This window comes from Mirounga angustirostris, unplaced genomic scaffold (genome assembly GCF_029215605.1).
Source record: "Mirounga angustirostris isolate CCGP_5_RB_7025 unplaced genomic scaffold, mMirAng1.0.hap1 SCAF_5, whole genome shotgun sequence".
NCBI lineage: Eukaryota > Metazoa > Chordata > Mammalia > Carnivora > Phocidae > Mirounga > Mirounga angustirostris.
The window spans coordinates 80,972,919-80,991,241 of NW_026991713.1; the positions used below are offsets into that span (position 1 = coordinate 80,972,919).

Sequence of the window (18,323 nt, forward strand, 5' to 3'; positions counted from 1 at the left end):
TTGCTGAACTCATAATGTACTTTATCTTCAAAAAATTTAAGTACTCCCTAGATCTGACTACTGAAAAGGCCCATAAATGACAACAGCCCCTTGCCTCCAGATTGTAATCTCTATTATTTCCCATGAAAAAGAGCCATGGATACTTGAAGAAATACATGATTCCAAGGTTGGGGCAGGAAATGTATAAGACAAGCCTAGAGAGTTTTATAGTACCAGGGAAAATAAGCTATTAAAAACAATGAGGACATGTCGAAAGTATTAGTACCTGGGACATCTGGCTGTTACCAGGAAGTAATTAAATGCTCAAAGAAAGATGGGAACATACCAAGCAGATATAGAAGCCACCTTAAATAATATCCTGCTAGCCAACTCTGGGACAATTTGAGCTTCAAAATAAATAATGATAGTAATAGATTATAAACCACTGGATATAAGAAGAATCCAGAATTCATTGTGATATTAATTAATTAGGAAGAAGGTAAAACCCTTACAGTAGATTGACAAGTAAGAAATATAGAAAGAATGATGGAGATAAAAAATATTTCTATTTGGCAACAATTATAGTAGTAATTGATTTAGACAAGAAATATCAGTGGATGCCATGTTTCTAATCACAAATTCCAATGTGGAGATTTTTTTCTCCCCCCACACACATCCAAGCAATTCTTGGATACCAGCTGGGTGTCTTACAATTCAATTCAATTTGGACACTCTCTGCCTGGTGATGGTGTCAGATCCCATAGGACCCACCCCTACAACCTTCAGATGCCAATCCCAAGTCTAGGACATCACCTGTGTTTCTGACTGACCTGCTATAAATTGGATGTTCCCATGAACCCCTCCTTTGGTTTGCTAGAGTGGCTCACAAAACTCAGGGAAACATTGTGCTCACTAGATCCACAGTTAATTATAAAAGAATATAACTCAGGAACACCCAGATGGAAGAGATGCACAAGGCAAGGTGTGGGGAGGGGGCAAAGAGCTTCCATGCCCTCTCCCTGGCACACCACTCTCTCCAAATCTCCACATGTTCAACAACTTGGATGCTCTCCAAACCCTCTCCTTTTGGGTTTTTGTGGAGGCTTTATTATATAGGCAAGATTGGTTAAATCATTGGCCATTGATGATAGAACTCAATATTCAGCCCCTCCCCCATCCTGAGGTCAGGGAAGAATAGTTTAAAGTTCCAACCTTCTAATCCTGCAATTGTCTCCTCTAGCAACCAGCCCCCTGTCCTTAGGTGAGGCCCAAAAGTCACCTCATTAACATAACAAGACACCTTTATTGCTCTCATCATTTAGGAAATTCCTGATGTTTTAGGAGCTCAGGGCCAAAAACGAAACAAAGATCAAATATGTATTTCTTATTATAAAGCACAATGGCATAGATGCTAACACTAGTGAATGAAAATTTGATGAGGAATGGGAGATTTACATAGACTCAAAATATCTTCCCATAAATTATTTATTAATTACAAAGGAACAATAGTAACTTTGCAGTGGGGAAATTTGGCAGACACTACACTAATCAAGTGATCAAGTTTTAAAATCCTGATATATTGTACTGAGAAGAATACAACATCACTTCTGTAGTGTGCCTGTGAAAATGTATAACTTGAATACTCAAGAGAAAATATTGGACATTCTACAAAGTAACTAGCCTATATTCTTCAAAAATTTCAAGGTCATGAAAGACAAGGAAGTGAGAAACTCTCCAGATGTAAGGAAACTAAAGAGCTGTGACAACTAAATACAAGGTGTGAACTGAATTGGAACCTGGTCCAGAAAACAAAAAAGCTGTAAAGTATATGATTGGGACAACAACTGAGAATATTTGAACATCAAACTTTGAATTAAATCATAGTATTGCAATAATATTAAACATCCTGATCTTGATCACTGTTCCATATTCAGGCAAGCAAATGTCCTTGTTTATAGGAAATATGCACCGATGTACAGGGGTAAGAACCCTTCACACAATATCCACAACCTACTCTTGAGTGATCAGAAACACAATCAGGCTTTTATCCTGCTTCTCCTTTGGGAAAGAAGACCTAGGATGCCCAGGTAGTTGATGTAGCAGGGTAGAGTTTCTTTTTATCAATTATTCCAGCTGATAAATTAGGAAGGAATGATAGAATATCACCATTTGCACCACCTAATGAAAGAACAGAGGTAGGCCTTATTAAAAAGAAAACCACAGGCCCAAACTGGTGTCCCTTAGGCTAACTCCCAAACCAGAGCTCAGTATGTAATCTAACTGCAGTTTCAATCCCCCAGAAATGTAGTTTCAACTGGTTAATGGGGAATTTCCTGATGGGTACCAATGAATCTGTTTCATGGGCCCTCTCTATCCCCTAAAGGAAGAATCCACATGGTAAGACACCACCATCCTCCACCCCAATCCCTCCCAAATCCTGCCCACTATTCCCAAGGGAAAGCCATCTTGCCTGGAAAAATCCTTTTCTTCTGCTAATAATGTTCTTGCTCCATTTTCCTTATAAAAACCTTCTATTTTGGGCGCCTGGGTGGCTCAGTTGGTTAAGCGACTGCCTTCAGCTCAGGTCATGATCCTGGAGTCCCAGGATCGAGTCCCGCATCGGGCTCCCTGCTTGGCAGGGAGTCTGCTTCTCCCTCTGACCCTCCTCCCTCTCATGCTCTCTGTCTCTCATTCTCTCTCTCTCAAATAAATAAATAAAATCTTAAAAAAATAAAAAATAAATAAAAAATAAATAAAAACCTTCTATTTTGTACATCTCTGAATTCCTTCCTACTTGTTAGATGGGATGCTGCCTGATTCATAAATAATTTAATAAAGCCAATTAGACCTTCAAATTTACTCAGTTGAATTTTGTTTTTTAACAGATTTGGTGGCAGCAAAAGGATCCAAAGTGAACTTCCAGCAGCGTTTGGGGATGACGAGACACACAGCCATGGTGCCCGTGAACCCTTTGAGTTTGCTGCTTTTCTTGTCATTTCCAAGGGCTGTGGGTAAATTCCTCTCAGTTCTGAGCTCTGCTCTGTTGTATTTGAGCTCTCAATCTAATTGACTTTCCTTTACAGGGCAGGTCAGCTTGTGGGGGCAGACGGGTGATGTCCTAAGTTCAATTGATCTGGCATATTTGCCCAGAGCCCAGTGGAGCTGGTGGTTCTGCCCAGAGCCCAACTGAGCTGGCAGAAGGGTCTGCCTGGAACCAAGCCCTTAGCCTTTCAGACCACAATTCCCATAGTGGAAAACTTTAAGTTTCCACAGGAATTGGTGGTGCATACAGGGCCTTCTTGTGGCCAGGATATGGTAACATCTCTAGGTTACTACTGATACATTAAGGTGGACAGGTTTGTTTGCAGGGATATTGGAGGCCAAAAATCTGCAAAAGTTGGTAGGCATAAGTTGAGCATTTAAAGGCTGTTAGAGCACTAGTCACCTCAAGAAGAATCCCATGACAAGAGAAGTTGGTCACAGAATGTGTTAGATTGACATTAGTTCACCCACCAACCGCAAGGAAATTTCCATGCAACAAGGTACACTATTAAACATACACAAACCCCAACCCTGTGGCACATCCCTTTTAGGTATAGTATGGCTCTGAGAAACCCACAATTTTAGGTAATGAGATTCTTTTTTTTTTTTTTTTTGATATCCTTGCAGGTAGCTAATGGGATTCTTAAATGCTAAAGAGTCATGCATGCCATCTTCTTGCACACCTGCTTATTTTGTGTCTAAGAGCTATAGTTCCAGAAATCTCAGTTATCTAGCAAAAACAGCAAAATCTCACTAAGCTTGTTTTGTGTCCTGTGGAACTTGGCTTGGTAACTGTCAGGTTGGGGGCCTCAAAATAAGGCCAGACAGAAATGTGAGTTTCACTTCCTTTGCAGGTAGATATGGCTGAATAGAAGAAATGTGTGTTAACTCCATCTGCAGATAGGGTCCTATCAATGCTGCTCCCAGCCCTCAAGGGTATTACAACCTAGAAATACAATGACCAGTATGGGAACTGTTCTAATTAGGTAAGATCATTTAAGAAGTGCACTTGAAAGCAAGGGTTCCCAAATTAAACAGAATGGGATACCTGTTTTAATTGGCATGTAGGAGCCTCCAAAAAGTTTCAAAATTCCAAAGTAGTTCCACTGAAAGATTCATTACAAAAAGCTAATGAAAGAGACAATGTAGCTAAAATAAGACTATAAGACTGATGTAACTCCTAGTGCTCCCCTCTATCCTTTGAGCATTCATCCTAGTTATCCTCTTTCTGAATTGTCTTTCCACTCTAAAGAGACTATTAAACAGTTACTTTTAAAAATAAGACCATCCAGGGACGCCTGGGTGGCTCAGTCGGTTAAGCGTCTGCCTTCAGCTCAGGTCATGATCCCAGGGTCCTGGGATCGAGTCCCGCATCGGGCTCCCTGCTCCGCGGGGAGCCTGCTTCTCCCTCTGCCTCTGCCTCTCTCTCTCTCTATCTCTCATGAATAAATAAATAAAACTTTAAAAAAAAAAAAATAAGACCATCCAAGGGCACCTGGGCGGCTCAGTTGGTTAAGCATCTGCCTTTGGCCCAGGTCATGATCCCAGGGTCCTGGGATCAAGCCCTGCATTGGGCTCCCTGCTCAGGGGGGAGCCTGCTTCTCCCTCTGCCACTCCTCCTGCTTGTGCTCTCTCCCTCTCTATCAAATAAATAAATAAAATCTTTAAAAATAAGGCCATTCAGGACTACCAGAGATCCTCATTAGGCATCTTTTACTCCTTGGTCAAAGTCTGAACTAAGGGTCTTAGTTAAAGAATTTCCTAAACCCAGAGAGGATCCTCAAGAGTTTTTGTAAATAGATTTGTTCCTCAGTCCAGTCTAAAGATGGAAATAAAAATTCACATTGTTCGGGCGCCTGGGTGGCTCAGTTGGTTAAGCGACTGCCTTTGGCTCAGGTCATGATCCTGGAGTCCCTGGATCGAGTCCCGCATCGGGCTCCCTGCTTGGCGGGGAGTCTGCTTCTCCCTCTGACCCTCCCCCCTCTCATGTGCTTGCTCTCTCTCAAATAAATAAAATCTTTAAAAAAAAAAAAAAAGAAAGAAAAATTCACATTGTTCTTTCCTTCCCAAATCCAGACTCATTGATTATTGATCCTTTATCTCCTAGAAATAACTATTTCCTTCTTCCTTGTATCATTTTAGGTCTTAATGAAGTAGGAAAGCTGAAGGGATTCCATTTTAGAAAGTCTCCATTTCTGTTGTTTTTCTGCTAGACCCTATTCACTCATGTTCCATATTTTGTCTCCGAACAAGCCAAAGAAGCTATCTTCCCACTTCAAGGGGTGATGAGGGATAGAAGCAGAAAAATGTTCGTGTTTAGCCCAGAAGGCTGGCCTATAGCCTGCATAGTTCTGATAAGGATCAAATACGTGCTGGTTGCTACATTCTTAAAGGGTCTCATGACTGCCTGTACTTCTCACTAATAGTTAATATCAAGCTCAATGATAAGCACCAGAGACATCTTGCAAAAGTAGTTTTATGAGTAGAAACTGAAAGAAAACATTTATGATCTAATACTCCCTGTATGTCCCCTCCCCTTTGAGCACTAAGCATATAACCAACCACCAGCTTCATACAGTAAAAGTTCAGCTCTTTCTGCCCACGGGTCCTGTCTCGGTGCTACTTAAATAAACTTACTAAAAGTTGCACCATAAAACATCTCAAGAACTCTTTCTTGATTGTTGGCTCAATGATCCTGCAACAGGCAGAGGCCAGAAAGTTAATCGTTAAGTTTTGTCCTAGGCCCCAAACACCTGATAACACATAAGAAGAGCCAGATCCTAAACATGTCCCAGGACATTAGCTTCAAACAAACCTCAACTGATACTGGCATCAATACCCTTATCTTTGGTAATTTATGGAGTAACACCTCTTGTTCACCTGACACTTGCCTTTGACTGTACCCTACCCTGGATTCCTGGAGGAACATGTACCCTAGACTCTCCTAATACAAACCCCTAACAATGATGAGACTCATTCTTCTCTCCTGAGTCTCCCAGATACTCCGTCTGCTATTATCTGACTGTCACACTATTCAATAAACTCTGTTTCCACTTTCTCTGGCTCACATTTGATTTCCATTCTGCATGATGCCAAGGAAGGGTCATGGCTGGTCCATTGAGACCCTCCCCTGGGTTCTGGGACTCAGCCGGCCTGCATCACTAAGAATGTGACGTGGCTTCCTTTCTGCCTGGGACATGCAGGTTGTCAGTTCTTTCATTGGCTACGTTTGGGAGTGACTCTAAATCTTGTAAGAATAGTAACTTTTACATACTCTAAAATTAACAATTTTGAGCTAAATTTTGTATCTTGATTTTATAAATTTGAGGTATATATTTCCAGTGAGGGATCACTGATGACATGTAAGAAGTTCCAATGATTGGAGCTGGTAAATCAGCTGATAAGCTCAAAAAAATTATTCAAGACACTGGTAAAATATGCAAAATAGGTATAAAAATTATAAAGAAATAACCAACACCTAAATAGCCGTCCTTACTCCCAAATCAGGTTGTATCCATCACATCACAGCTTTCATTCAGCTGTGCTGGGAGCAAGCCCTGCCACCCATATTACAGACACCTGGGCTAAGGGCTGGCCCTGCCCACCAGAGGACCAGTAGCAGTCATGACCCAGTCACAGGAGGAATGCACACATAGGCCTCACAAGGAACACCTCTGGAACACTTGGTTTTGTGGACTAGGGGGGGATTGCTACTGGGCCTCACAGGATATGTTCTACATAAGGCCACTACTTTCAAGACTAGAAGGCTGACCTAATACATAGTAATGAATAGAGTCAGACAAAATGAAGGGACAGAGGACTATGAACCACATGAAAGAATAAGACAAACCCCCAGGAAAAGAGCTAAATGAAATGGAAATAAGCAATCTACCTCATAAAGAGTTCAAAGTAGGGCACCTGGGTGGCTCAGTTGGTTAAGCGACTGCCTTCGGCTCAGGTCATGATCCTGGAGTCCCGGGATCGAGTCCCGCATCGGGCTCTCTGCTCGGCAGGGGGTCTGCTTCTCCCTCTGACCCTCCTCCCTCTCATGCTCTCTGTATCTCTTTCTCTTTGTCTCAAATAAATAAATAAAATAAAATCTTAAAAAAAAAAAAAAAGAGTTCAAAGTAACAGTCATTAGATGCTCACCAGACTTGATAAATTCAGTGAGAACCTCAACAAAGAGATAGAAAATATAAAAAAGAATCAGCCAGAGCTAAAGAATATAATAACTGATGTGAAAAATACCCTAGAGGGAATCAATAGCAGATTTGATGATGCAGGAGAATAGATCAGTGATCTGGAAGACAAAGTAGTGAAAAGCAACTAAGCTGAACAGAAAAAAGAACTTCAAAAAATGAGGACAGGTTAAGGTAGTTCTTGGAAAACATCAAGCATAACTTTCACATTATAGGGATCCCAGAAGGAGGAGAGAGAAGGGGGCAGAAAACATATTAGAGGAAATAATAGCTGAACACTTCCCTATCCTAAGGAAGGACACAGACATCCAGGTTCAGAAATCACAGAGAGCCCCAAACAAGATGAACCCAAGAAGACTGACAAGACACATAATAATTAAAATAGCAAAAATTAAAGATAAAGAGAAAAAAAAGCTGCAAGAGTTAACAGGTACAAGGGAAACCCCATAGGACTATCAGCTGATTTTTCAGCAGAAACATTGCAGGCCAAAAGGGAGTGGCACAATATAATCAAAATGCTGAAAGGGGGGAAAAAATACAACCAAGAATACTCTACATGGCAAGGTTATCATTCAGAATTGAAAGACAGTTTCCAGACAAACAAAAGTTAAAGGAGTTCCTCACTACTAAGTCAGCCTTACAAGAAATGTTAAAGGGACTTCTTTAAGTGAAAAAAGAAAAGTCATAACTAGATATAAGAAAATTATAAAAGGAAAAATTTCACTGGTAAAAGCAAACAGAGTAAAGATACCAGATCAGTCACTTATAAAGCTAGTATAAAGGTTAAAAGACAAAAGTGGTAAAATCAATTACACCTCCAAAAATTAGTGAAGGGATACCCAATATAATGAGATGTAAAATATGACATCATATACATAAAATATAGAGGGGGGGGGAGTAAAACTGTGGTTCTTTTAAAATGTGTTTGAACTTCAGTGACCATCAACTTAACAGATTACTATATACATAGATGTTATATATGAACCTCATGGTAACCACAAGCCAAAAACCTGTAATAAATACATAAAAAGTAAAGAGAAAGAAATCCAAGCACACTAAAGAAATTCTCTTCCCTGTGAGAAATGACTAAGAGAAGGAGAAAGGAACAGAGAATAACTACAAAAACAGTCAGAAAGGATTAACACAATGGCAATAAGTACATACGTATCAATAATTACTTTAAATGTAAATGGATTAAATGCACCAATCAAAATACATAGGGTGACTAAGTAGATAAAAAAAACAAGACTCATCTATATGCTGTCTACAAAAGACCCTAAACTAAAATCATAAAGACTGAAAATGAAAGAATGGAAAAAGATATTTCATGCAAATGGAAAAAAAAAGCTGGGGTAGCAATACTTAGACAAAATACACTTTAAAACACAGGCTGAAACAAAAATAATGAAGGCCATTTACATAATTATAAAGGGATGAATCCAGTAAGAGGATATAACAATTGTAAATACCTATGCACCCAACCTATGCACCTAAATACAAAAAGCAACTACTAACAGATATAAAGAAAGAAATTGAAGAATAACAGTAGGGGACTTTAGCACCTCACTTACATCAACAGATAGATCATCCAGACAGAAAATTAATAAGGAAAGAGTGGCTTTAAATGACACATTATATCAGATGGACTTAAGAGATAGATACAGAATATTCCATTCAAAAACAACAAAATTCACATTCAAGGGCACGTGGAATATTTTCCAAAATAGATTTCATTAGGCCATAAAATGAGCACAAGTAAATTTAAGAAGACTGTATATCATATCAAACATCTTTTTCAACCACAGTACTATGAAACTAGAAATCAATTATAAGAAAAAAACTGGAAAAAAACACAAAAAAACCCACAAAACACTTAGTGGCTAAACAACCTAAGGGTCAATGAGGAAGTCAAAGATGAAATCAAGGAGTACTTGGAGACAAATGAAATTGGAAACACAAAATCTTTGTTGGTTCAAAATCTTTGGGACTTAGCAAAAACCGTTCTAGGATGGAAGTTTATAGCAATACAGGCCTACTTCAAGAACAAGAAAAATCTCAAATAAACAATCTAACTTTATACCTAAGGAATTAGAAAAAGAAAAAACAAAGTTCAAAGTTAGCAGGAGAAAGGAAATCGAAGTAGAGGAAGAGGGAAAATAAATGAAATAGAAACTGAAAAAAAAAAAAAAACCCAAAATAGAAAAGATCAATGAAACTAAGAGCCGGATTCTTTGAAAAGATAAACAAAAACCAATAAACTTTTAGCCAGACTTATCCAAAAAAAAAAAGGGAGGGATGCCTGGGTGGCTCAGTCGTTAAGCGTCTGCCTTCAGCTCAGGTCATGGTCCCAGCATCCTGAGATCAAGCCCCACATCGGGCTCCCTGCTCAGTGGAAAGCCTGCTTCTCCCTCTCCCACTCCCTCTGCTTGTATTCCCTGTCTCACTGTCTCTCTGTCTCCTGTCAAATAAATAAATAAAATCTAAAAAAAAAAAAAAGGCCAGGACTCAGATAAGATCAGACATGAAACAGAAGTTACAACCAATACCACAGAAATACAAAGGATTATGAGACTACTACAAAATGTTGTATACCAACAAATTGGGCAACCTAGAAAAAATAGATAAATTCCTAGAAACATACAATCTCCCAAAACTGAATCAGGAAGAAATAGAAAATCTGAACAGACCACTTTTCAGTAATCAAAAACTCCCAACAAACAAAAGTCCAGGAGCAGATGGCTTCACAGTTGAATTCTACCAAACATTTAAAGAAGAGTTAATACCTACTCTTCTCAAACTATTCCAAAGAATGTAAGAGAACAGAAAGCTTCCAGTTCATTCTATGAGGCCTGCATTACCCTAACACCAAAATCAGACAGACACTACAAAAAAGGAAACTACAGACTAATATTTCTGATGAACGTAATTGCAAAAATCTGCAAAAGATACTAGCAAATTGAACTCAAAAGTACATTAAAAAGATCATTCACTACAATCAAGTGGGATTTATTTCATGGATTCAAGGATGATTCCATATGCATCAATCAATCCATGTGATACACCATATTAACAAAATGAAGGATAAAAACCATACGACTATCTCAATAGATGCAGGAAAAGCATTTGACAAAGTACAACATCATTCATGATAAAAAAGCCTCAACAAAGGAGGTTTAGAGGGAACATATCTCAACATAATAAAGGCCTTATTTGAAAAACCCACAGCTAACATCATTGTCAACGGTGAAAAACTGCGAGCTTTTCTTCTAAGATCAGGAACAAGACAAGGATGTCCACTCTCACCACTTTTATTCAACATAGTACTGAAAGTCCTAGCCACAGCCATCAGATAAGAAATAAAAGTCATCCAGATTGGTAAGGAAGAAGTAAAACTGTCACTATTTCCAGATGACATCATACTATATATAGAAAACCCTAAAGACTACAGCAAAAACTCTTAGAAGTATAAATGAATTCAGTAAAGTCTCAGAATACAAAATCAATATACAGAAGTCTGTTGCATTTCTATACACCAATAAAAAACAGAAAGAGAAATTAAGAAACCAATCCAATTTACAAATGTATCAAAAAGAATAAAATAAAATAAATTTAACCAAAGAGGTGACATACCTGTAATCTGAAAACTATAAGACATTGATGAAAGAAATTAAAAACAATATCAAAAAAATGGAAAGATATACCATCCTCATGGATTATAAGAGTTACTATTGTTAAAATATCCATACTACCCAATGCAATCTATAAATTTAGGGCAATCTCTATCAAAATACTACTACTTGTCAGCATAGCTAAAATTAACAACACAAGAAACAACAGGTGTTGGTGAGGATGCAGAGAAAGGGGAACCCTCTTGCACTATTGGTGGGAATGTCAACTGATGCCACTCTGGAGAACAGTATGGAGGTTCCTCAAAATGTTAAAAATAGAACTATCCAATGACCCAGAAATTGCAGTACTAGGTATTTATTTACCCATAGGATACAAAAAATACAGATTTGAAGGGATACCTGCACCCCAATGTTTATGGCAGCATTATCAATAATAGCCAAACTACAGAGAGAGCCCAAATATCCAGCAACTGATGAATGGATAAAGAAGATGTGGTATGTGTACACACACACACACACACACACACACACACACACACACACACTGGAATATTATTCAGCCATCAAAAAGAATGAAATCTTGCCATTTGCAACGACATGGATGGAACTAGGGTGTATTATGCTAAGTGAAATAAGTCAGTCAGAGAAAGACAAATACAATATGATCTCACTCATATGTGGAATTTAAGAAAGAAAACAGATGAACATATGGAAAAGGGAAAAGAAAAAAGGAGAGAGGGAAACAAGCTAAAAGAGATTCCTTAACTATAGAGGGTTGATAGAGGAAGGTGGGTTGGGGATGGATTAGATGGGTGATGGGTATTAAGGAGGGCACTTGTTATGAGCACTGGGTGTTGTATGTAAGTGATGAATCACTGAACTCTACCCCAGAAACCAATATTGCACTGTATGTTAACTACCTAAAATTAAAAAAAAATTTTTTCACAGAACTAGAACAACAAATACTAAAATTTATATGGGACCACAAAAGACCCCCAAAGAGCCAATGCCATCTTGAAAAAGAAGAACAAAGCTGAAGACACCACAATCCTAGATTTCAAGTTATATTACAAAGCAGTAGTAATCAAAACAGTATGGTACTGGCACAAAAACAGACTCATAGATCAATAGAGCAGAATAGAAAGCCCAGAAATAAACCCACACTTACATTGTCAATTAATCTATGACAAAGGAGATATGAACGTATAGTAGGGAAAAGATGGTCTCTTCAATAAATAATACTGGGAAAACTGGACAACAACATGGAAAAGAATGGGACTAGACCACTCCTTACATCATACACAAAAATCAACTTAAAATGGATTAAATATCAAAATGTAAAGACTGAAACCATAAAACTCCTAAAAGAAAACAGAAGCAGTAAACTCTTGGACATTGACCTTAGCAATATTTTTCTGAATCTTTCTCTTCAGGACATGGAAACAAAAGGAAAAATAAAGTATTGGGACCATATCAAACCAAGAAGCTTTTGCTCAGCTTAGAAAACTATCAATAAAATGAAACAGCAATACACTATCAATAAAATGAATGGGAGAAGATATTTGCAAATGATATATCCAATAAGAAGTTAATATCCAAGATAGAGAAATAACAAACAACTCCAAAAAACCAAATAACCCAATTAAAAAATCGGAGGAGGAACTGAATAGACATTTTCCCAAAGATGACATACCAATGGTCATGAAAAGATGCTTGACCTCACTAATCATTAGGGATATGCAAAACAAAACCACAGTGAGATATCACCTTACACCAGTCAGAATGAGCATCATAAAGTCAAGAATAACAACTGTTGGTAAGAATATGGAGAAAAGGGAGCCCTTATGAACTATTGGTGGGATTGTAAACTGGCACAGCTACCATGGAAAACAATATGGAGGTCCCTCAAAAAATTAAAAATGAAAATACTAGTAATTTCACTTCTGGGTGTTTATCCAAAGAAAACAAAAATATTAATTTGAAAAGATATATGCACTCCTATGTTTACTGCAACATTATTTACAATAGCCAAGATATGGACGTAATCTAAGTGTCTACTGATAAAGGGATAAAGGAGAAGTGGTATATATACCCAATGGAATATTACTCAACCATAAAAAAGAATAAAATCTTGCATTCAGGATAACATGGATAGAACTCGAGGGCATAATACTAAGTGAAATAAGTCAGACAGAGAAAGACACCATATACTTTCACTTATTTGTGGAATCTAGAAAACAAAACAGACAAACAAAAAGGAAGTAGACTGAAAAATACAGAGAACAAATTGGTGAATGCCAGAAGGGAGGTAGGAGACAGGATAGGTGAAGTGGATTAAGAGGTACAAACTTTCAGTTATAAAATAAATTAAGTCATGAGTATGAAAAGTACAGCATAGGGAATATAGTCAACAATACTGTAATAACTTTGCATAGTGACAGACATTAACTACACTTATCATGGTGAGCATTTAATAAAGTATATAATTGAAATAGGTCAACTATACATCAATTAAAAAATTTAAAAATAATTTTTAAAAATGAAAAATTCTTTAAGAGAGAAAAAGAAACATACTTAAAAAGGGAAAGATGGATGCTTCCATCCAAGTTTTAATCATGTGGATTGGGTATTTTTAACTCAGGTATTCAGAAAGTGCTTATTCCTTTATTGGAAGAACACTAAACGATTAATATTTACCAGCTCCATTTAGAGATAATTTTTTCACCAGTGATTCCTGAGGAGTAAAACATTCAGAGTTTTTATCAGACGTTGAATCAAAGTCAAGTGTTGACGCACTAAAATTATTTTCATTACAACAGTTATTCAAATCCTTGTTAAAGAAGCGCACCCCTTCCCTGGTCTGTGATACTCGAGATGTGTAATTCTGAGAGCTCTGTGATCTTGGCCTTGAGAGGTTTTCAGAACTTGTGAGAGGAACAGGGTATGTTGCATTCTCGGGAGAGCTGAGGTGAGAAATGGATGGGGTTCTTGGAGACATTATTTGAGGAGATGTAATGATGGCATCGTCTTTCTCAGTACTTGAGAAACAAGTATTGGGCGAAGGAATAGGAGTGGTCGCCATGTTCTTTAGTACCTCTTCAAAATCTTTCTTGGTGTTAATCTGTGGACTATCAAAACTGCTAGACTGATATTTGAGAATCTGTCGAAGTGGATCTGAAATCTCTTCTCTCTTTTGGATGGCTCTGATTTTTCTACAAATGCTTTCCACTGGGTTATGCCGCTTGTCAGTGACCTTCCTCACAGAAGCCATTGTTGACCTTCCTCCGATCATGCAGATGAAGTGGCTAAAGTGCAGGCAGAAGTAGACATTTTTTTTTTAAGTTAGTATTGTCCTGACAATAATCTAGCAACTCATTTTGGTCCTAAATTATGTGTGGAGGGATTAAGAGGTCTTTAAACGATTGGTTTAAACAACTTTCCATGTGTTTAACTTTGGCACTTGAATTTCCTGAAAATAAACACAGCTAACACATATAAAGTATTTGCCACATGCCAGGCATGGTACTATATCCTTTATATGTATCAACTCATTTCATTCTCAAAACGACCTTATGAAGTAGACATTACTATTATCTCCAGTTCCAGGCAAAGAGAAAATAAGAGACACACCCAAAGTCACCCCAGATAAGTGCTGAAGCCAGATTTGATCCCAGGCAGTCCTGCTCAAGAGGCTGGACTCCTAACCATATTGCTTTTCATTTATAATAATATGTCATATATGATGGTGATGGTACGGATGCTTACAGCTCCTATTTGAGTACTGTTCTGGTTCTCATAGAATGAGAACTTACTATATATGTCCTGTGGAAATAAATCCAAAATTTTGCCTAAACTGGCAAAATTTAAATTAACCTAGGCAAAGAGTTATAATAGTTTGAATAGTTACAAATAGCTAGAGAGTTACAGAGTTTGGAAGTGATGATTTTTAGGACCTTAAGAAGATTTCCATTCATAGATCTTTCTTAAAAAATCCCCTCATAGAAAATGAACAAAAGGTAGAGAAATTTAAAAAAAAACTATAATTGGAAGGAGTATTTAGAAAGGCTGGTATTTAGAAGAAGATACTCAAAAATCCTCACAATCTGGCTTCATTTTACTCCAAGTTGACAACCACCAGCTCTAGCCAATGAAGCTCCCTCCAGCAGAATCCTTTACTAATTAGAGTCACGATCATCTGAACCTTTGTGTTGTCACTTGACAATACCCTCCTTTCCATATATTCAAGGGTTATTTTTCAACGCCAAGCCTAAAACACATTCCTCTATGGAAATTCTGGAATCAGTGTATACTCACTGGAGTCTATTCTTTCTGAACTCTCCTAGGCTTTATAATTGTACTGTGTGTTTGTCATTTAATTAAGTTTTGTCTTCCATCATTGGATTGTTTAAACTGTGTATGCATGTTGTTTCCTCAAAAACAATTTTAATTCTTGTATTCAAAAACCATGATGTGATTTTTTTCTAGATACACATTATTGTTGGCATCATTGATAAGCCACAGTCATATGTAATACATACAGTTCCCAGGCTTGTAGATGTGTCCCCCAGCTCCTGTGAGTGTTGACCCTCAACTATTCACAGTTACCACCTTTTCTGGAGAATTTGCCCTGGCCAAATGGGAGCTGTTCATCACTCCACTGGGAGGTTGGAAGTGATGTAGAGGGAATGACAGAAGAGAGTTCACCTGTGAACACACATGCTTTAAATCTATGGCTGACTGTGGCGAGGACACCAGAGGAGCCATCGAATCTCCTCATGTCAAGTAGAGTCTGTCATTGTTCTCAATATGAAAGGACTGTTTGTCCCTTCAAGAGCAAGAGAACACAAGCGCAGGTTGGGCACAAGGCTAATAGAAGCCCTAAAACTGGAACCTCAAACTCTCAGATCCTGTCTACCCTCCTTGTTGAACCCTGAGGTAGGAGGCCGTTCAAACCACAGGGAAAGGCTTTGCCTTGTGGGCATTTGTGACTGATCCAGATTAATGTTCCTAGCATACAAGACACGCATTTCCATTTGTAGTATATCAGACATGCATTTCTATTTGTTTTTCCAAGGCATTTTTCTCCTTTTACCATTTGTTTGCTAAACTCCCATGACTCACCTAAGTGAACTCCACTCCATAGTTTATGAACTAAACCTTATAAAGAGTACACTTAAGACCCTGGCTCTTCATGAACTAATGAATGTTCTCAAGATTAACTTGTTTTGCTTTTTCTAATATAAAGCAGAACGTCTGAGTTCAAAAGATGTGATGATAAGGATTTCAAAATTTGGACCGCCTCCTCCATATATGGCCTGGAAACATCTCCTGTCTGTCCCGTACAAACCTCTTTTTTAGTTTTAGATCTCAATAGAAAAGGTTAGCTGCAATCTGCCATAACACTTAAAAATACAAGTTGAACTTGTGCAATAACTGTCTTTGAAAAAGTACTAACTGCAAATTAAAAACTGAAAGTTAATTATATTTGCAGGATCAGTTGCTTGGAGTCTCTTTTACTTTTTTTATTTTTTAAGATATTATTTATTTGAGAGAGAGAGCACATGAGTGAGAGGCAGAGGCAGAAGCAGACTCCCTGCAGAGCCTTCGGAGTCCCTTTTAAATGGAATTTCCTCTTTATCTTAGTTGATTGAATATTTACAGTGTAAAGATGGTACACTTGTAGAAATCCCAAAGGGAAGAAGCTTTGGGTTTTTTTAAGTTTATTATTTGTAGTAGTCTCTACACCCAATGTGGGGCTCTAACTTACAACCCTGAGATCCAGAGTCACATGCTCCTCTGATTGAGCCAGCCAGGTGCCCCAGGAAATGCTTTTTTTGTTTTTAAATTCTCTGAACCTCAGTTGTACTCCATACCACTCATCCTTTTAGGCACTCAACCAATATTTATCAAGTACCTAGAAAGTGCTAATACCTCTGCTCCAGAGATTATCTGCTCTCCTAAGACCTGTAGTCTGCAGGACGTACAGATATGAACAAGCAAGCTACCGGGAATGCCACATCAAATCCAGGATGCCCAAGAAAATCTGAATTTCAGGGGCACCTGGGTGGCTCAGTGGGTTAAGCGTCTGCCTTCGGCTCAGGTCATGATCCCAGGGTCCTGGGATTGAGGCCTGCATGGAGCCCCCACATTGGGTCCCTGCTCAGCCAGGAGCCTGCTTCTCGCTTCTCCCTCTGCCTGCCACTCCCCCTGCTTGTGCTCTCTCTCTCAAATAAATAAAATCTTTTTAAAAAATCTGAATTTCAGATAAAGAACGGCTAATTTTTTAGTATAAGTACATCACAAAAGTTGCACAAGAAAAACTTATACTGAAAAATTGTTTATCTGAAATTCAAATTTCACTGAGCCTCTTGTATTTTTATTAGATAAATCTAGCAACCCTAAAGCCCAGAGATAACTATATAATTACACACTGGGAAAGAAAAGTGCCAGGGGCTCTGGGAGCCTATAAGAGGGGGTTATCCTAGTTTGGGAGTGAGGATGGAAAAACTGAGGGGCCTCTATTATGTATCATGCACTGTGCACAATGCTATATTGTTTGCTAAATCCATGGTTATAAACAGAACACTGGGACCACAAATCTGCTATAGGAATTTCCATTTAGATTCACATTAGCTGAATGTAAAATAATGTTAGAGATTATCCATACCAATTATTTCACTCATTTTATTTATTTCTCATTGACTGAACTACACCTCATTGTTCTTATTTCTAGAATCTATCTCGTTATTGTTATTGCCTGAATTGCTTTATTATATATAGTAAAAGCTCTTGAGTCAACACTTTTTAACCATCTCCCTGATGATCCAAAGCAATGATTAAAAGCCTCTGAGGCCTGGCAACATGTATAAAACAATGTGATTTGGGGGCGGCTGAGTGGCTCAGTCAGTTAAGCGTTTGCCTTCGGCTTGGGTCATGATCTCAGGTCCCAGGATGGAGCCCTGAGTGCGGCTCCCTGCTCAGCAGGGAGTCTGCTTCCTCCTCTCCCTCTGCCCCTCCCCCTTACTTGTGCACTCTCTCTCAAATGGATAAAATCTTAAAAAAAAAAAAAAGTGATTTTTTTCTTACCTAAAGTAAGTTTACTCATTACGGATCTAATTTTCACCAGTGATGTAACTGCAGAGTTCAATATTTACACTCTGAGACAGAAATCTGCAGTTGTTCTGACTTCCTAAAGGAGTTAGAATAAATTCACTATGTACAGTAGAGAGAATATTTCATATTCTTTAGGAATTGACAAACATAAGGGCATAATTTGCATTTTTCAATATCCATATTCTTTAATCACTAAGAAATAGTTGAATTTCTTTGCAAACAAAGATTTATACAAGATACAAAAGTAGCATCCTTGAAAAAAGATTTTAATGGTATTCAAAAGCTCTTTAGAAAGTCTTCTGAATCAAACTCTAACTCAAAAGATTATGTTGACAATGTAATTATCTTTCCTTTACCAACC

At 38.0% G+C, this 18,323-nt stretch overlaps 1 protein-coding gene across 1 annotated transcript in view; it reads right to left on the reverse strand.

Annotated features, from left to right (window-relative positions):
- The window catches only part of IRAG2 (inositol 1,4,5-triphosphate receptor associated 2), a 118,160-nt gene extending 104,040 nt beyond the window's left edge, over positions 1-14,120 (reverse strand). Inside the window, exon 1 of the mRNA XM_045869555.3 lies at positions 13,547-14,120. Coding sequence (XP_045725511.1) covers positions 13,547-14,120 — 574 coding nt within the window. The remainder of the gene's footprint in view (positions 1-13,546) is intronic.
- Between the last annotated feature and the right edge of the window lie 4,203 nt (positions 14,121-18,323).